The sequence below is a fragment of the Acanthochromis polyacanthus genome, chromosome 15 (genome assembly GCF_021347895.1).
Source record: "Acanthochromis polyacanthus isolate Apoly-LR-REF ecotype Palm Island chromosome 15, KAUST_Apoly_ChrSc, whole genome shotgun sequence".
Taxonomy (NCBI): domain Eukaryota; kingdom Metazoa; phylum Chordata; class Actinopteri; family Pomacentridae; genus Acanthochromis; species Acanthochromis polyacanthus.
The window spans coordinates 2,347,395-2,368,116 of NC_067127.1; the positions used below are offsets into that span (position 1 = coordinate 2,347,395).

The following is a 20,722-nucleotide window of genomic DNA, read 5'->3' on the forward strand; positions in this document are numbered from 1 at the left end:
TTTTAAATTTATTACACAGAAATTTCATCTCAAATCCATCCACAATCACATAATCTGTCAGAAAAATGTCCTTAAATGATTTTGCCCTCATTTCAATGCAAACAGATGAATATTTATATGTCTTTATCAGTGAATTTATTTTCTGTATATAATAAAAATGGCACAACAAGATAACATAACTCTAATACAGAGGTGTCAAACTCATCTTAGTTCAGGTTCCACATTCAGTCCAGTCTGATCCCAAGTGAAACAGACCAGTAAAATAACAGCATATTAACCTACAAATAACGACAACTCTTCATTTTTCCAAATTTTAGTCACACGTATTTGGAATTGAATGTTATAGTATTTTATTTTATGATCAAAACAACAAAAGTCAGACAAAAAAACACAAAAACAAGACAAAATATTACAAAAATGAGACGCAAAACGACAAAAAATGAGACAAACAACATGAAACAAAACAAAAAAGACACAAAAAAGTTACAGAGACAAATGATACACAAATGATACACAAAACAACGAATAAAGCAAAACACAAAATGACAAAAATAAGCCAAAAAACACAAGCGAAACAAAAAGGAAGCACAAATAGACAAAAACATGAGACGAATGACAAAAGTCAGACAAAAACGAAACAAGGCAAAATATTACAAAAATGAGACACAAAAAGAACAATGAGCAATCTAGTATTTGACTTTATGATCAAAACAACTTGTCATGGTCTAGAAATTATTTTAATTTTATATTTTTATAGCTTTGCATGTTTGACACCCCTGCTCTAATGCAACAAATCTGATGCAGAAAGACTGTTTTATAGATGATAACAAAGTCTTTACTCACAGTTGTATTCATAGATTTTGGTACAGAGTGCAGGAGGAAGTGGAATAAGACGCTTTTAAGAGAATATAAAACAACTGACGTGTGTTGACTTTAGTTTTAGTTCTATTTAAAGCTCGAACATTGTCAAAACTATTCTGTTACACTGCAGTATTAAGAAAAACACGCCGTTAGCGTCAAAATTAAGGGAAAATACGTAAAGATAAAGGCAGCTGTAGTCGTTAAACAACATACAGAAAGCTGTTCGGTTGTTATCGAGCTGTAAAAGTAGGTTAATGTACACAATTTTAAGTAAAAATGCTCAAAATTGCTCATGCTAAATAGCTTTCCTGCTCTTCCAAACAGCAGACGGCAGTAGAGCGCAGAAGAAGAAGAGAAACAGGAAGCGTAGTTGTTTTTTACGTCACTTCCTCTCGGCTCAAACGTGGTGAGTGCTAAAAAGGTAAATATGGGAAACTTTGCCTTGCTATTTTGTTTTTCGGGTGAGCAATTGTTCCATTCCAATCATCAGTAATAAGCGTGTCTTAGAGTACAATTTGTCGCTAGTTGTCACTTTACTTCTCCGCGTTTAAGCCGGTGTTCTGTTAGCAACATGTGCTAGCTCTCTGATTAGCCAGCCAGCTAACTAAGATCACAGAGAGCTTTCTGATTTCTTTCAAGAGCTTTCTGCTATTTTCCAACCTAATACATACTCCGAGTGACTCTAGAGTTACAGCACAGGGTGTGACTGTAGTTGTTTTACAGGAAAATGGCAGCGGAAATCAACACCGAGGACTATCCTCAGGAGATAGATGAACAGCTGACAGGCTTCGACTCCTCAGTTACTGAAGTAAAAACCATGTTGGAGAAGCTGATGGCGATGAACAGAAACGACCTGCAGCAGAAGGTACATCAGGCACTGTGGCTTCTCATGGACTTGTCATGCTTTCCTTTTGTCAGTCTTTAATTCTCCTGTGAGACCAGAATATATCCCAGACTGAATGAGAATCTGACCGACAACATTACACGCAAGAATATGTGGTTTATGTGCAAAACAGAGGTGAAAAGAATCACATTGCATTTGTTTATGCAGTTGTACGCCTATCCCATTTTAAATTTCAGAAGAGAAAAGCTGCAGTTGGACATGTCACCAGGGTTAGCACACATTTAGACAGACTAGCTTCACCGTCTATTCTGCATTTGTCATTTAGCAGTTATTTTGGCAAAAAGCAGTTTACTTTTTTAAAATATATATATAATTTTTAGCCTTTATTTAACCAGGTTGGTCCCGTTGAGATACGATGAGCTCTTTTTCAAGGGAAGCCTGGCCAAAACAGCAGCCTGAGAAACACTGAAATTGCTACAAATAAAAACAGACAACGCCAACTCACTGTATAAAATTAATAAAATGCATGCTAGATAAAAGTAAAGCATTAAGAATTTACATTAAAACAAGTGTCATAAGTAGCTGCTGCAAAGTCTTTATGTGGTTTTTAAAAGTTCCAGTGGTGATGAGTTCCTTCAGATCCAGTGTTCTGCAGTGAGTTCCAGGCAGCAGGTGCAGAGTTCTTAAAACAGTGTTTCCCAAATTCAGAATGAATCTTTGGCATGTTTAATATGTACAAATCATTGGAACATAAACTGTAATTGCTGTGGGTTTTAGGAATGTAGTCACATAAATAATTTGCTTTCATTAAGTGCTTTACATTAAAGAATTTAATAAAATCAAACCATGCGATGCTTTGCTGACAATATGAGTCTGTGATGTAGATTTGGACAGTTTATGTGCTTCATGGTACAATGTTTTAATTAGGACTGCATGATATTTTGTGTGTCTGTGATATATATTGCGATACAACAAATGCATGACTTGACGTTCATCGTTATAAAATGATTGGGATGAAAAAGCAGCTTGGATCGTCACTGATGATCCAATGCTGGCTGTAGCATCCAGAGTAGTTTTATGTTTTGAATTTCCTTCTGATTAGTCTTTGCATTCATCATACAGAGCTTTGTGGTGCTGATTTAAATGTTTAAACTAATTTGTTGTGTTGTGTAGCAGCAAAAGGAAAAAATCAATGAAGTGCAATAATAAAGTACTGTGTGTGTGTGTGTGTGTGTGTGTGTGTGTGTGTGTGTGTGTGTGTGTGTGTGTGTGTGTGTGTGTGTGTCAAGTGGCAAAAATGTTGTATCGTGACATGTTTGAGTTAATTTGCTTGCACTACCTGCAGTGTGATTTGTTCATCACGTTCTCATTGCCCGAGCTGTGCTGATGTTTCTGTAGACATATTACATGTTACATATGTCATACATACATACATATCATTGCCGTATATGACACTGCTCTGTTTTATCCAAATAACCAAAATCTTGTTTACTTGCTGACAGTTGGATCCTTTGGATCAAGCCAAGCTGGATCTGATGTCTGCCTACACTCTTAACTCATTATTCTGGAGTAAGTGTGTTTTTTTGTGGATTTATTGTGATTATTATGCTGATTTGGAGGAACATTCATACAAAACTGAATTTAGGATTTTCTAGGAATGTATTTGTTACTTTCAGTGAAACTAAAAGCACTGCTTCTTCTCAGTTACAAGGAGTCAGTCTGTTTGTGCTCATGCACCAAATGCTGTCGTTTAGAGAATTTACACTTGATCAACGATGGGGAAAAGTGGCTGCACATATAATTTCTTAGGCAAAGATTCTATAAGAAAACGAAAGGTTATTGCAAGATAAAACACACACAGTTAAATTTGTGCATCAAAGAGCTTTCTACTGGATTTATGCTGACTTAGAACTGTTTATTGGCATTATGTGAAAATGACAGTCTCACTTTTATTCTTGCTTCCAGTGTACTTGGTAACACAAGGAGTAAATCCCAGAGAACACGGAATCAAACAGGAACTAGTATGTCCTATCTCTGATTTATTCAGTCTCTGTATATCCGTGTGCATCTGTTACTTCCTCAGTAACCGTTCTCTGTTTCTCAGGAGCGAATCAGGACTTACATGAACAGAGTGAAGGAGATCACGGACAAGAAGAAGGCTGCACGTCTGGATAAGGGAGCCGCTGCTCGCTTCGTCAGAAATGCTCTTTATGATGCAGAAGATAAAGATTCTAAGAAAAAAGTAGCATCCAGGAGGGCAGCGGACACAACATCTGAGTCCCCACAGCCAAAGCGTCCAAAGCAGAACTGAAACACAGGAGGATCTGTGCAGGTTTACGGCTGACGGACACTGAAGGAAACATTTACTAAAGGGATAGGACTGATCATAGACGGCAACACGAGACTGCAGAATGTGTGTTGCAGTTTAAATATGTAGGGATCGGATTCTTCAAATGCTAAACAGAAAACTACCGTCATTCCTGGACACTGATGCTGCCTCTAGATTTACCAGATATCATCCTGTAACGTTCTTCTGACGTTACTTTATACAAATCTTTGCATTTTGAAAGTGATTCTATGAATCATGAGTTGGTTTTTTTTGCATTAGTATGTTTTTACGTCATGTTCCAGATGCATCGAGGAAAACTTTTAGTGATTTATAGTTTTTAAGATTTCCTCCAGCATAAAGAAAATACTCATCAGACTTCATGTTTGAATGATTCTTTTTTTTTCCCCCGATGAAATTTATGGTGCAAAATAGTAACTGAGCTGTTAGGTATGAAAGGTCAGAGTCGAGCTTTTCCATAGAAGACAGTTTGACATGTAACAGTAAGAAAACCTGATGTAAATAATCTAATGAATGATGACTGAATGTTACTTACCTTTAATGTCATGCTAGCTCACAGTGACAGTGGCACTAAGGGGAACAATGAAAAAGATCGTATTCAACATTAAAGTAACTTTGTACAAAAAAAAAGAATGTAAAATGCACCTTTAAGGACTGTTTCCTGTTTCAGTGACAGAAGTGTTGCACAAATATTCACCAAACTGTCTAAATGAACGCTGTGTAAGGAGGTTATCTTCACATTCTTCCTCGTCTGACCCACAGAAAACCGGCCCAGGAATTAGTCTGATCCTTAGACACTGTGAGCATTTACAGCCCCGTCAGCACCTAAGCTTTGTTCTAAACCTGCACCGTTTAAAGCCTGGGGATTCATTTATTATGCACAAAAATGCAGAACGGCACATTCAATACCGTTCAATTTTTTTTAAAATTCTTGTTTTCTTGGTTGAACCCAAAGCAGCCGGTGTGAGGTGGAGGTCATGGGACGAGTTGACGCATGGCAGCTCCTATTTAGGAACCTAATTAGACCAGACCCACAGTTGATGTGTATTTTCATGCTAAGACGGTTGTCATTGTGAAAAGAATCGGAGCAAATGGCCTCACTGCTCGGCACAGTTTGGTTTCCTGATTTATTTATTTTTTAATTTTCCCGGATTTTGGTAGATTTTTTTTAGTGGATGTTCTTAGGAAAATATCAGATATTTTACTGATATATACTGTATGTAATCACTTTAGATATTTTAAGTTTTTTTGAAGATTTTCACTCATTTTGAAAATATTTACAAGAATTTTCTTGCCACATTTAGGGGATTTAAAAAAAAAAAATACAACCTTTAAGGGAAACTTTTAAGGAATCATTGGAATTTTCTTCCTGAAGGTTTTGCAAATTTTCAGAAATTGGGGGATTTTTTTTGCTGAATTTTTGGATTTTTTTTCAGAAAAGGAAACAATATTTTTTGGCGCTCATAAATGAGGACAGCAGGAGGGTTAATTGTCAACATTATAAGTGTTTTGAGTCACATTTTACCACAAAAAATGATCCATTCTCTGATTCTAGCTTCTTCAACTTGAATATTTTCTGGTTTCCTTCCTCCTTTATGACAGTAAAGTGAATATCTTAAACAAAACAAGACATTTAAAGACGTCATGCTGGACTTTTTTCACAATTTTCTGACATTTTATTGACTGACTACTAACAGCTGATTAATAAACAGTAATAATAATAATAAACTTTATAGAGCACTTTTCATGCACAAAATGCAGCCCAAAGTGCTTGAACAAAGTGATATAAAATATCAGTTAAAAAAAAGAGTAAAACAAGGAATACAACAATAAAACATAAAACAAGAAAAATACTAAAGCAAAACAATAGCCGTGACAAAAAAAAAATCAATCAGAATAAAAAGCCAAATTAAAGAAATAGGTTTTCAGTTTCTTTCAGTAAACCCAGTTATTAGTTGGAGCCCTAGACAACAGTAATTACACAGGTTTAATGAGGTAAAAATGAATAATCAGACAATATGAAACCTGGTTTTAGAGTCTGAACACAATAGATATAATCCCAGTAAGCATCCCGTACATTCACTGCTGTTTGTGTTTAACCTTCATTTAGCTTCCATCATTGAAATATCGAGCCTAAACTGTACATTCATATATTTAAAAGCGGCGAATGTTGCAGAGCTGACGTGTTCTGAATTATAAAACACAGAACTGTACAGAGGCTCCGAATCAAGTGGAGCATTATTTAATTCATGGCAGCAGTTTGTGAGGGTCGAACCTGCGACCTTTTGATTACACAGCGGCCTCTGTGAGCATCACAAGCAGCGCCGTAATGAGACTTCCTCCTGTAAAAACCAATGTCACATTTGATAAAGACACCCATACAGCTTCCTTTCTGTGATTCCCTCCGGACAGCCGAGATCTTAATCTTAACGCACCCGCGAGTCGCTGCGTCCCTCTAATCAGGCTCAGGAAGCAGCGAGGCGGTGAGTTAGATTCTCAGGAATGCATCTTTTCATTCTTTTCATCATCTTTCCTTTTCTCATCCTCCCTGCAGCGGCGTCCAAAAATGACATTTGTTTAGCCAAACCTCCACACTCCATCTTTCCACTTTTTCCACCGACTTGTTGTTTCTAACTCTGTTCAAAGACGTGTGTCAAACTTCGCCTGATGAACAGCCCCGTCTGCATATTGGAAAAATATGGATTTTTCCACTTTTTTCCCCCCTCTTCTTTCCTCCCCCTCTCTCGCCTTGCCGTGCCCTCGTCCACACATGTGCTCGGGATGAAGGAGTTAGGTCACCGCGCCAGCAAATCTGAACAAACAAACTCTCATGTTGAAATGGTGAGCCCTAACAAGCTCCAAAGCCGGGTTTGTCCCGCGGTTGTTTATTTATGCTGTTTGTGAGCGGCTTGTGGCGAGGAAGTTTATATTACATGGAGCGAAAGGCATCGGACCAAATGACCTCCTCGGGCAAGATGGAGGCAGAAGCGGCTTTCCTCGCACACTTTTCTGTCTCCTAAAGGGATGAAGAACCTGAATCATGAAAAATCACATAATGTGGCTTTAAGTAGTCAGTTAGAGGACGGTTTAAATAAACTAAGCTGTAAAAACTTCAAAGAATGCTCATTTAATCACCGGTTTCCACTGGGAATGTCTGCAGTGTCCTCAAGTTTCAGCATGTGTTCCCATGAGACGAAGTCAAGGAATCTGATCATCATCTATCAATAAGTTTGACCGGATCACGTCTTGTTTCTGTCCTTGCAATCATCTCGATGGATTCAGCCCATTTGTAGAAGAAAACCAAAGTGCGGTTCTCCTCAGAAAAGAAATTTTAAACAAATCAGGAAGAAGTAAATGTTTTCTAGATTCTGATGGTGTTCCAGTTTAGAAAGAATCTCGCAACACGCCACCGAAGTCAAAAACACGACATTGAGAGCAGATGAGAAAATGATCTGAGCCTTGGGTCCGTTTGGTGGAAGTTCTGGAGCTTGTTGTTCACCTTGGTACAAGCTGAGATTCACAGTTTGGCACTGATGCATGCAAATGTTGAGTTTTATGTGACTGAGGTAGAAAAATGACCGTGTTTCAGGTCATATACGTGCATATTTTAGCACAGTAATACATGTCTGACCAAAAGATGCTGGCAGTAAATCCTCTGGGTCCTGTGGTTTGCAGGAAAAATAACTGATGGGAAGACATTGTTTTGCTCTCTTCTCTCAAAATAACGACAGCTATTTTGATAACCGATTATTCAGTTTAAGTAACGCTTTAATCCTCCTGTTGTCCTCATTTACAGGCACCAAAAAATATTGTTTCCTTGTCTGAAAAACAGCCAAAAATTCAGCAAAAAAATCCCCAAATTTCTGAAAATTTGCAAAACCTTCAGGAAGAAAATTCCAATAAATTCCTTAAAAGTTCCCCTTAAAAGTTTTATTTTTAAAAATCTCCCAAATTTGGTAAGAAAAGTCTTGTAAATATTTTCAAAAAATGAGCAAAAATCTTCCAAAAAAATCCTAAAAATATCTAGAGTGATTATATATATATATCAGTAAAACTTCCCTTAAAAACATTTCACTGGATTTTGGTTGATTTTTTGTGAATATTCTTAAGAAACGTTTTTAACATTTCTGTTTTTCCACCAAAAAATGTTCAAAATTGCCCCGAAATGTTGTAAATGTGGACCTCAGAAGCTTTACTGTGAATATTTTTTATTTTTCCCCACATTTGCAAGCTTAAAACGGGTCAATTTGAACCACACAACGACACAAGGGTTAAGACAAATGAATATTTTCTGCTTTCTTTACTCTTCCATGACAATAAACTGAATTCGTTTGGGCTGTGGACAAAATAAGACATTTGAAGACGTCATGTTGGACTTTCGGAAACCCTTTTGAGCCGTTTTATACAACGGACAGCTTGTCTTTTTAACAGACCAATAAACAGCTAAAATATTATAGTAATAATAGTGGGGAAATCAGTTCATCACGTCAGTTTTCAAGACGGCAGGTAATCCAACGTCTATGATGCTTAGTGATTCCATGAAGAAAAGTAGCTTCACACTGCAAAAACACCAAGTCTGTTTGCCTTATTTTTAGTCTAAATGTCTCATCCCACTTGATTTAAGATAAATTTATTTAACAAGAGACATTTTAAATATCTCGTTAAGTCAAACAATCTTGAAATTATCTTGTTTTAACCCTCGTGTCGTCCTGCGGGTCAAATTGACCCGTTTTAAAGTTTAAACATTTGGAAGAAAATATATCTATTTTCACAGGGAAAACTTCCACATTTTCAAAATTTTTTGGGAGATTTTTGAACATTTTTTGGTGGAAAAAATAGAAATGAAAAAAAAAGTTTCTTTAAGAACATTCACCAAAAAAATCAACCAAAATCCAGCGAAATTCGCTGGATTTTGGTTGATTTTTTTGGTGAATGTTCTTAAAGAAAATATGAGAAGTTTTACTGATTATATATGGAATCACTTTAGATATTTTTAGGATTTTTTTGGGGGGAAGATTTTTATTTATTGTTTGAAAATATTTACAATTTTTAAATTTTTTTATTTTTTAAATTTTTATTTCTTGCCAAATTTGGGGATTTTTAAATTTTTTAAAAAACTTTTAAGGAATTTTCTTCCTGAAGATTTTGCAAATTTTTAAAAAATTTGGGTAATTTTTTTGCTGAATTTTTGGATATTTTTTCAGACAAGGAAAAAATATTTTTGGTGCCGTAAATGAAGACAGCAGGAGGGTAAAGACACCTAAGCTTGACAATCCTGCTAAAATAGAGCTTAAAATAAGTTTTGCAGCTAATTTTAAGATCTCAATATTCTAAATATTAGATCTGATTTCAAGAAATCTTCCCAAACCATTTCTCACTTGTTCTATTGGCAGATTTTTTCACTTATTTCAAGGTAAAAGTTCTTTGAAATAAGTTGTTTCCCCTTGTTTTGAGAGCGACATTTATTGCAGTGCAGTATCTGGACATTTTCACCAAAAAACAACCAAACATGAACCTCTAATGCACCTTTCTTCATTTACTGTCACTTTAAAGTTCATCACCTCCTCAGACTTGAAAGCTTTTGATTGCAGTCTACACTTAAAGGAAAGACGAAGCCCACATTAGTGAGTTTTCCTTGGAAAAGTTTGGGCCAAAGCGAACGAATGAATGTGAGTGAAGGACTGACGTTTGTGGCTTTATTCTCTCTGACACACCAGGAATTCCATACAGTCATTTGTGCCACTCTGTATTCGCTGTGGCCTCGCTGACAGAGCCGCTGATTAATCATGATAACGATGTTTTGTTTTTGGTTCTGGTTAGCCCTCTCCTCCCAGCACCCGGACAGATTATTCTTTTTAGGAGTCAGCAGGTGAAGCTGAACTTCAGACCACCAGTGTGTCCGATGGAAACGGGATTCTTCTTATTTTAACGCTTTAAATCCAAATTCTGATGCTTTACACTGCAAAAACTCAAAATCTTACCGAGTCTATTTTTCTTATTTTTAGTCAAAATGTCTCATCCCGCTTGATTTAAGATAAATTCGTTTAACGAGACATTTCAGCAAGATGGAGAGACTTGTTTTTTGACAATGCATCTTAAATATCTTAAGTCAAACAATCTTGACATTATTTTTATTTTAACCCTCCTGTCGTCCTGTGGGTCAAATTGACCCATTTTAAAGTTCAAAAATGTGGGAAAAAAACATATTTTCACAGTGAAAATTTCCACATTTTCAACATTTTTTAGGGAAATTTTTGAACATTTCTTGGGGAAAAAAAGAAATGTTAAAAAAAAGTTTCTTTACAAACATTCAGAAAAGAAATCAACCAAACTCCAGCGAAATATTAGAAGTTCTACTGATATATATGGAATCACTTTAGATATTGTTAAAATTATCGTTTGGAAGATTTTTTTTCATTTTTGAAAACATTTCAAACTTTTAGATTTTTAAAAATTTTTATTTCTTGCAAAATTTGGGGATTTTTTTAAAAAATGCAACTTTTAAGGGAAACATTTAAATAATTTTTTTAATGAAGATTTTGCTTTTTTTTTTTTTTTTGACAAATTTGGGGATTTTTTTCCCCTGATTTTGTGGATTATTTTCAGACAAAGAAAGAATATTTTTGTTGCTGTAAATGGGGACAACAGGAGGGTTGATACACCTAATCTTGACAATCCTGGTAAAATAGAGCTTAAAATAAGTTTTCCCAGCTAATTTTAAGATCTCAATATTTTAAATATACCTTATTTTAAGAAGTCTTACCAAGCCATTTCTCACTTGTTCTATTGGCAGATTTTTCCACTTATTTCAAGGTAAAAAGTTCTTTGAAATAAGTTTTTTTTTCTTGTTTTGAGAGGAGCATTTTTTCGAGTGTATTTAGTTGATTAGAAGTGAAATGACTGCTAAAGTTCTCTTTTAGTGGAACAATGCATCATAAAAATACTGATTCCACCTGAAAAAAGCAGCTAGGAAATCCATTAACTAACTTTTTTGTAGTCACATTCTTGCCATTTTCTAACTTAATTTGTCTGTCTGGAGTCAGATCCGTTCCTGAATCGTGTTCAGTTTGTCTCGGTGATCTTGTGCAGACAGCAAACAAATTGCTAAGGATGAATTTGACACATTAGAAAGACAGAGCTGCCTCTTTTCTCTCTTCCTAACCCGTCTACGATGATTTTCTACTTCTCACGTCCAATCATTCCCGTCGTCTGGAATTTTTCTGAATCCTCCAAGAATCGTAGCAACCGTACCTGGACGGTTTCATCAAGGAGAAAAAGAAAGAAGAAACAAAAGTCTACACTGCAAAAACTCAAAATCTCACCAAGTCTGTTTGTCTTATTTTTAGTCATAATGCCTCATCCCACTTGATTTAAGATAAACTCACTTAACAGGTGACACTTCAGCAAGATGGAGGGACTTGTTTTAAGACAACACATCTTAAATATCTCGTTAAGTCAAACAATCTTGAAATTATCTTGTTTTAACCCTCCAGTCGTCCTGCTGGTCAAGTTGACCCGTTTTAAAGTTAAAAAATGTGGGGAAAAATATTTTCACAGTGAAGACTTTCACATTTTCTAAAATCTTTGTGGAAATTTTTGAACATTTTTTAGTGGAAATAAATAAATATTTCAAAAAAATGTTTCTTTAAAAACATTCAGGAAAAAAAATCAACCAAAATCCAGTGAATTTCGCTGGATTTTGGTTGATTTTTTTCCTGAATGTTCTTAAAGAAAATATCAGATGTTTTACTGATATATATATATATATATATATATATATATATATATGTAATCACTTTATATGTTTTTTAGGTTTTTTTTGAAGATTTGTATCCATTTTTTGGAAATATTTACAATTTTTATATTTTTTAAAATTTTTATTTCTTGTCAAATTTGGGGATTTTTAAAAAAAAAAATAGCAGAAACTCCTTACTGAAGATTTTGCAATTTTTTTAAATGAATTTAGGTAATTCTTTGCTCAATTTTTTATTTTTTTCAGACAAGGAAACAATATTTTTTGGTGCCGTAAACGAGGACAACTGGAGGGATAAGACACCTAAGCTTGACAATCCTGATAAAAAACACAGCTCAAAATAAGTTTTTCCAGCTAATTTTAAGATCTCAAGATCATATCTTATTTCAAGAAATCTTTCCAAACCATTTTTCGTTTGTTCTATTGGCAGATTTTTTCACTTATTTCAAGGTAAAAGTTCCTTGAATGAAGTTCTTTTTTTTCTTGTTTTGAGAGGGGCGTTTTTTTCCAGTGTAATGCACCTTACCCGGTCGCTGAGCCTCTCTCCCCCGCCGCTGAACGTCCCAGCGGGGTTTGGCCGAGTAAGAAAGCGACGCCATGCTGAAAATATGCGCAAAGCGAGGCCTTGAACCCTCCTCGCTAAACACATCACATCATCATCACACTTCATTGACTTTCCATCCTTTACCTTCCTCCTGCCAGCGTGTTTGACAAAAGAGCGGCTCCTCGGTGAACGGGCTGGGCTTGGCCTTCCATCTATCAGCTCTAAATGAACTATTAGGCTCTCTTTGTGACTGAATGTTGTCCTTTGTGTCAAACTCAAGTCAAACTCGCCCGTCTGATTGTGATTGCGCCGACGTCTGAATGTGTGTAAATATGAAAAAGGAAATTGCTCTCAATGACCTTTTAATGGATAAATAGACTTTTGAGAATCAAACACTCTTATTAAAGCGGGATTATTCATCGTCTCGTTCCCCATGTGCGGACCAGCTTGGTGGTGATGTCAGCGACCCATCTGAAGACCTCATCCATTACCGAGGCCCGGTGTTTACCTCTGCTCTGGAGACCTGCACTGGAAAAAATGCGCCGCTCAAATCAAGAAAGAAAACTTACTTCAAAGAACTTTTACCTTTAAATAAGTGAAAAAATCTGCCAGTAGAACAAGTGAAAAAAGGCTTGGTAAGATTTCTTGAAATAAAATATGACATTTAGAATACTGAGATCTTATAATTAGCTTGAAAACTTATTTTAAGCTTTATTTTACCAGGATTGTCAAGCTTAGATGTCTTAAAATAGACCAGACATGCTAAAAAAAAAAGTTTTTCACTCAAGAGTAGATTTTTACTATCATGTGACCTCCTAATTTGAGATGTATTAAACTTGAGCTTGAGTTTTCTTGTAAAATTCAACTCAGAATAAGATAATTTCAAGATTGTTTGACTTAACAAGATATTTAAGATGCATTGTCCTAACCCGAATGTTGTCCTCATTTACAGGCATGAAAAAGGTTTGCCCTGGAAAGGAGAGGAATGAAGGTTAGCCGCAGGAAGACGGAGCATCTGTGTGTGAATGAGAGGGACCCAAGTGGAAGAGTGAGGTTACAGGGAGAAGAGATCAAGAAGGTGGAGGATTTTAAGTACTTAGGGTCAACAGTCCAGAGCAATGGAGAGTGTGGAAAAGAGGTGAAGAAGCGTGTACAGGCAGGCTGGAACGGCTGGAGAAAAGTGTCAGGTGTGATGTGTGATAGAAGAGTTTCAGCTAAAATGAAAGGAAAGGTTTACAAAACTGGTGAGACCAGCCATGTTGTTTGGTCTGGAGACAGTGTCCCTGAGGAAAAGACAGGAGGCAGAGCTGGAGGTAGTAGAACTGAAGATGCTGAGGTTCTCTTTGGGAGTGACCAGGATGGATAGGATCAGGAATGAGTCCATCAGAGGGACAGCACATGTTAGAGGCTTTGGAGATAAAGTCAGAGAGGCCAGACTGAGATGGTTCAGACATGTCCAGAGGAGAGAGAGTGAATATATTGGTAGAAGGATGCTGAGTTTCCCACTGCCAGGCAGGAGGCCTAAAGGAAGACCAAAGAGGAGGTTTATGGATGTGGTTAAAGAGGACATGAAGGTAGTTGGTGTGAGAGAAGAGGATGCAGCAGACAGGGTTAGATGGAGGCAATTGATTCACTGTGGCGACTCCTGAAGGGAAAAGCTGAAAGGAAAAGAAGAAGATTTACAAGCATGAAAAAATATTGTTTCCTTGTCTAAAAAAAATATTCAAAAAAATCCCCAAGTTTTTCAAGAAAATTCCAATAATTCCTTAAAAGTTTCTCTTAAAAGTTTTCTTTTAAAAAGAGTCCCCAAAATTTGGCAAGAAAATTCTTGGAAATATTTTCAAAAAATGAGTAAAAATCTTCAAAAAAAATCCTAAAAATATCTAAAATGATTCCATATGTATCAGTAAAACTTATAATATTTTCTTTAAGAACATTCACAAAAAAATCAACCAAAATCCAGAAAAATTCACTGGATTTTGGTTGAATTTTTTTTGTGAATGTTCTTAAGAAACATTTTTTGCACTTTTTTTCCACCAAAAAATGTTCAAAAAATTTCCCAAAAATGTTGAAAATGTGGACATCAGAAATTTCACTGTGAAAATATTTTTTTAATTTTTTTTTCCACATTTTCAAACTTTAAAATGAGTCAATTTGACTCGCAGGACGACACAAGGATTAAACTCATTTTGATTTTACTTGTAAAATTTAACTCAAAACAAGATAATTTCAAGATTGTTTGACTTAACAAGATATTTAAGATGCATCTACTTAAAACAAGTCCCTCCATCTGCTGAAATGTCTCTTGTTCAGTGAATTATTCTTAAATAAAGAAAGATGAGACATTCTGACTAAAAATAAGACAAACAGACTTGGTCAGATTTTCATTTTTTTGCAGTGTACCTGTGCTCTGGAGACCCAGCAGCCCATATGGCCGCGACGCTAAATCAGAGGCTTTTCCCCTTTAAACCGTGGCCTTCCGATGCACAAAGCCTCGGGATAACCGTCCGGGTCATCAAAGAGCTCCAACGCAAAGAAACGCAGCTGCAGTGTGAAAGCAGGGAGACGCCGGGTGCTGCACACGGAACACGGATCACATGTGCATGTATGTGTGCGCTCGGAGCTGATTGGAGGTGTGTAATGGATTGGATCCCCCTCATAACTTCTCGGGACAGCGTTGTCTTCCAGGTCCACGCAGAGGCGGATGAGACCACAGCTGTTTGGACATAAATTTGCAGAGGAATGCCTTAAGTCTGAGCCTTCAGCATGAGGAGCATGACTGAAGATTCCTCTCTACATGACAAACGATCGCCCCGAGGAGTTTTCTGACTCTGTGTGTGTGTGTGTGTGTGTGTGTGTGTGTGTGTGTGTGTGTGTGTGTGTGTGTGTGTGTGTAGGCTGTTCTCATGCAGACATGTGCAAGGTCAGCGAATGCATCAAGTCTGTTTTTGTGCTTTTTTGTATTAATGTATGTGGAGGAGGAGGAGGAGGAGGAGGAGCAGGAGGAGGCGTGTCGCAGGTGGAGGAGCAGGAGCAGGTCTTCTTCTTTTCCATCTGAGATCCAGCAGCTGGGAAACGAGGACGAAGGCAGCTGGTCAGTCTCTTATAGAAGGTCTCACATGCAGTAGCTAATCCTGGAGTTACAAGCATGCAGCTTTATACACTGCAAAACCTGAAAACCTGACCAAGTCTGTTTGTCTTATTTTAATCAAAATGTCTCATCCCACTTGATTTAAGATAAATTCACTGAACTAGAGACATTTCAGCAGATGGAGGGACTCGTGTTAAGACAACGCATCTTAAATATCTCGTTAAGTCAAACAATCTTGAAATTATCTTGTTTTGAGTTAAATTTTACAAGAAAACTCAAAATAAGTTTAACCCTCGTGTCTTCCTGCGGGTCAAATGAACCCGTTTAAAGTTTGAAAATGTGTATAAAAATCTATACTTTCACAGTGAAACTTCTAATGTCCACATTTTCAGCATTTTGGGGAAATCTTTGAACATTTTTTGGTGGAAAAAAAAGAAATGGTAAAAATCTTAAGAACATTCGCAAAAAAATCAAACAAAATCACTACAAATTTTTAGTTTTTTTTTGAAGATTTTTACAATTTTTTAAAAAATATTTACAAGATTTTTTTTTTGCCAAATTTGGTGGATTTTAATTTTTTTTTTCAATAAAATTTTTAAGGAATTATTAGAATTTTCTTCTTGAAGGTTTTGCAAATTTTCAGAAATTTGGGGAATTTTTTTGCTGATGTTTCTGGATTTTTTTTAGACAAGGAAACAATATTTTTTGTGCCCGTAAATGAAGACAACAGGAGAAAGAAACAACAATTGCATCCTGCCTATACTGTTTGGACGTAGAAGATTCATGCATTTTAATCAATTTGTTAGATCATGTTAAAGACATGCAAGTAGGTTAAAATCTATTGAAATATATATTCTTAACATGTCCAGAAGTAGTATTTTACAGTTAATCCCATTGTTGAGCATTTCTACCATCTGTTTTTGATTGAAAAACTGTTTAGTTTTTTTGTTTTTTTTTAGCATGTCTGGCTTATTTTAAGACACCTAAACTTGACAATCCTGCTAAAATAGAGCTTAAAAACAGTTTTCCAGCTAATTTTAAGATCTCAGTATTCTAAATATCAGATCTTATTTCAGGAAATCGTACCAAGACATTTTTCACTTGTTCTACTGGCAGATTTTCTTCATTTATTTCAAGGTAAAGGTTCCTTGAGATAAGTTTTTTTCTTGTTTGAGAGGGGCATTTTTTCCAGTGTAGGAACAGTTTTGGTGGATTCGCATGCAGCTCGTGGCATTTGATGTCACTTTGGCAGCCGTGAGAAGTTTTCCTGGCTCGTATGTCTCATTAGCAGATATTGCAGAGCCGCACTAGCTTCCACTCTGCTTCCATTTTCAGATTCTTTGCTGGCATTGATCAAACGTTGGGAATGTGCTCTAATATGCTGCACACACTGGATGAAAACTCATAGCTGCAGGTATTTTTAGACTAAATTGAAGCGCTTTAAACTATTATGACACAAATGAAACACTCCTTTGGCATTGAATGGGTCCAAAGATTCTTCACCAAATAAGGCTAAAGAATGGATCAGGTTTTTAAAGCAGCGCTTCATATAAATTGAATAATAACTTCCAGACAAGTGGGGAATATTCGCCCACTTGTCCAGAATGCAAATTGAATTTGCGCCTGTTGCTGTTTACGACGCCTCCGTGCAAAAACAAAGCCACACCTCCTGTTGTTCCTCCTCTGGTTTCTCTACACCTGCTGGAAAATGGACCACCAGAGTCTCACCGCACACCTAGTTTCCTCCCCGCCTCTTCGATAAAATATCGGGGTTTATGGCACATCAATAACCCCTCTCATCCCTCTTCCCTCGTACGTTCAGAGCTGAGGTTACAGCCGGCGTGGGGCGGAAGGCTGCGGGCCTTGATGTGAGAGCCCGGGGCTAACGGCAGCGCTGGGTACTGTAAAGTGATGAAAGGCCTCTGCTTTTACGATGATGTGAATGATGTAGCCTGAGAGAGTAAAAGAGCTTGTGAGAGCAGCGGCGTGTCCATATACTGGACTCAGCCGGACTGCAGAGGAAGTGGACAGACATTTACATCACGCTGAAGACTCTCTGCTCATGATATGAGCTCAAATGATGCACAGTAGGAGCGATTTAAAGCTCTAAACCAGCAGCATTTTAGGATTAATCAGCGTCGATGTGTTAAAAACAGCAGGTTCCACCTTCAGCCCAATTTGATCTCAAGGTAAATCAGAGCGTAATGACCTATAAAGAACCACGACTCCACAGTTTTCCTTTGTTTTAGTGCAAAAAAAAGCACATTCTGAAACAAAAAACAACAAAAACTTGACAAAATATTACAAAAATGAGACACAAAACGACAAAAAATAGACAAATGATGCGAGAGAGACAAAAATGAAACACAAAACGACAAAAACATGAGACAAGCAACAAAAGCCAGACAAAAAAAGACAAAAAACAGCAGAAAATATTCCAAAAATGACACGCAAAATGAAAAAAAGCAAGAAACAAAACGACAAAAATAGACAAATGATGCGAGAGAGACGAAAATGAAACACAAAACGACAAAAAAATGAGACAAGCAACAAAAGCCAGACAAATAAAGACAAATAAAACAACAGAAAATATTCCAAAAATGACACACAAAACGAAAAAAGCAAGACACAAAACGACAAAAACGTGAGACAAGCAACAAAAGTCACAAAACAAGACACAAAAGCAACAAAAACACGAGAAAATATTCCAAAAATGAGACACAAAATGAAAAAATCATGAAAAAACCACAAAAACATGAGACAAGCAACAAAAGCCAGACAAAAAGACAAAAACAAGAGAAAAAGCAAGAAACAAAACGATAAAAATAGACAAATGATGCGAGAGAGACAAAAATGAAACACAAAACCACAAAAAATGAGACAAGCAACAAAAGCCAGACAAAAAACAACAGAAAATATTCCAAAAATGACACACAAAATGAAAAAAGCAAGACACAAAACGACAAAAACACGAGACAAGCAACAAAAGTCACAAAACAAGACACAAAAGCAACAAAAACAAGAGACAATATTCCAAAAATGAGACACAAAATGGAAAAAAGAATGAACAATCTAGTATTTTACTTTACGATCAAAACAACTTGTCTTGGTCTAGAATTTATTTTAGTTTACTAATTCTGCAAATGATGTTTTCTCTGGAATTGTTACACTGTACGAAGTCGTCCACATGTTTGACACTCCTGTTTTAGACTTCACATTGAAATGTTGATTTTCTTGCTGCACAGATCAGTAAACAGGAAAAAAAATGAGCACAAACCTGCAGTAAACATGGATGTGGGTGTTGCACATGTGTTCAGATAAAGGAGAAGTGAAAGCTCTAAACCTGCGGAGAATCGACTTTATTAACAAGCATTAACCCGACTTAATGTTCTCCTTTCCGAGGAACAGATCCGGTCTGTTCAGTCCTGTCTGCAGCTGTTTAAGGAAATCATTAAGGCTGTAAAAAAAAAAAAAGAAACATTTGTGATCAATTGTTAAAGATTCACATCTCGAGCAGCAGCGAAGGCGCTTGCAGCGAGAGCCACAGATAAGACGGAGAGGCAGGAATTACAAACACATTGTTGATTTTGGCAAATTCGGGGGATATTTTGGGATATTTTGAGCCTTATCCTTTAAAGTCCATCTCCAGCCATCGATTTAACCCCTAAAACTCACCTCTGTGTATCAAAGTTCAATACTTCATTTTTTTCGGTTAAAATAATTCTTCTTGCCTTAAAATGGCTTAGATGGAACTAAATCATTGCTCGCCGCCTCTGCTCAAATGCTATAAAACGACTCTTTTCTACACAAATGCCAAATTGTAGTATAAATAATGCAGCCATACGTGTTTAAAATTGATTTCAAAAGAGCATAATGAAACAGGAAGCTCCACCCTGCAAGCTGACGAGATTGGTTCCTTAGATTTGTGATGTAAGAAACCTCAGATGTCCGAAGCCGTATTTTTGAGCCTGTCATTTTTAGGCTGTAGTTTCAAGGTGGAAATGCTCAACAATGGGATTAACTGCTCATGATGTGTCTCATGAATAGTAAAATACTACTTCTGGACTATTTAGGAAGGTAAAACACTTGATTTTTTGGAGGGGATACTTGAAAAACGTGAGATCTACATCAGTAAAAAAAAAAAAGTGACTGTATTTCAATGGACTTTAACTTAATTGCATGTCTATAACATGATCTAATTAAACAATACATGAATCTTATATGTCTAAACAGCACAGAAAGGGTGCAATGCTGTTTCTTTCTTTACAAATTGCCTTGACCCTCCTGTTGTCTTCATTTACGGGCAGCAAAAAATATTGTTTCCTTGTCTAAGAAACATCCAAAAAATCTGCAAAAATTCCCCCAAATTTCTGAAAATTTGCAAAACCTTCAGGAAGAAAATTCCAATAATTCCTTAAAAATTATTTTAAAAAAATCCCCAAATTTGGCATGAAAATTTTTGTAAATATTTTCAAAAAAATTAGTAAAACTCTCCCCAAAAATCCTTAAAAATATCTAAAGTAATAACATATATATCAGTAAAACTTCTAATATTTTCTTTAAGAGCATTCACCAAAAAAAGCAAAATTAATTTTCTGTAAATGTTCTTAAAGAATTAAATTGTTGAAGTTTCACTGTGAAAATACATACTTCCCTCACATTTTCAAACTTTCAAATTGCAAAACCTTCAGGAAGAAAATTCTAATAATTCCTTAAAAGCTTCATTTAAAAAATCTCTCCCAAATTTGACAAGAAAATTCTTGTAAATATTTTCCCAAAAAATGAGTAAAAATCTTCCAAAGAAAATCCTACAAATATCTAAAAGGATTACATATATATCAGTGAAACTTCTAGTATTTTCTTTAAGAACATTCGCCAAAAATTAATAAATTCTGTGAATGTTCTTAAGGAAACAATTTTAATACTTCTTTTATTCCACCAAAAAATGTTCAGAATTTTCCCCAAAATGTTGAAAATGTGGACATCAGAAGTTTCACTGTGAAAATATAGTTTTTTTCCCACATTTTGAAACTTTAAAACGGCTCAATTTTGACCCTCGGATGACATGAGGGTTAAATCTGCTCAGGACTCCCAGACAGGCCTCTGTATTCATGAATCGAGTCTAAATCTGACTCAAACATCCTTCCAGCTCCACATGGTGGCAGTCAAACACAGCAGTTTGGAGCTGATCTCCAGTCAGGCTTGAGTGGCAAGCTGAGGTTTGCTTTCCTTCCTACCGCAGAGCAGATCAGAGCAGATTAGCCTTCGCCCGGCCAGTAATC

At 36.2% G+C, this 20,722-nt stretch overlaps 2 protein-coding genes across 4 annotated transcripts in view; both read left to right on the forward strand.

Annotated features, from left to right (window-relative positions):
• Positions 1–20,722, forward strand: part of slc17a5 (solute carrier family 17 member 5) — a 950,640-nt gene that overhangs the window by 304,337 nt on the left and 625,581 nt on the right. The window lies entirely within an intron of this gene.
• On the forward strand, positions 1,212–4,696 carry c1d (C1D nuclear receptor corepressor). 3 transcript variants are annotated; one of them, XM_022201796.2, is made up of 5 exons: positions 1,212–1,282; positions 1,585–1,726; positions 3,208–3,274; positions 3,671–3,726; positions 3,810–4,696. In XM_022201796.2, exons 2-5 carry the CDS (start codon positions 1,589–1,591, stop codon positions 4,014–4,016), a joined length of 468 nt encoding a protein of 155 aa, XP_022057488.1. In that variant the 5' UTR covers positions 1,212–1,282; positions 1,585–1,588; the 3' UTR covers positions 4,017–4,696. The 3 variants fall into 3 exon arrangements, with proteins under 3 accessions (XP_022057488.1, XP_022057489.1, XP_022057490.1); XM_022201797.2 differs by having other exon boundaries at positions 1,214–1,267; XM_022201798.2 differs by having other exon boundaries at positions 1,216–1,282; positions 1,574–1,726.

What these genes read in the sequence shown, in the direction of transcription:
- c1d (XM_022201796.2), top strand. Translation starts at nt 1,589, where the DNA reads ATGGCAGCGGAAATCAACACCGAGGACTATCCTCAGGAGATAGATGAA. An exon ending in GAAACGACCTGCAGCAGAAG is followed by an intron (nt 1,727 to 3,207) that starts GTACATCAGGCA and finishes ACTTGCTGACAG; the next exon opens with TTGGATCCTTTGGATCAAGC. An exon ending in ACGGAATCAAACAGGAACTA is followed by an intron (nt 3,727 to 3,809) that starts GTATGTCCTATC and finishes TCTGTTTCTCAG; the next exon opens with GAGCGAATCAGGACTTACAT.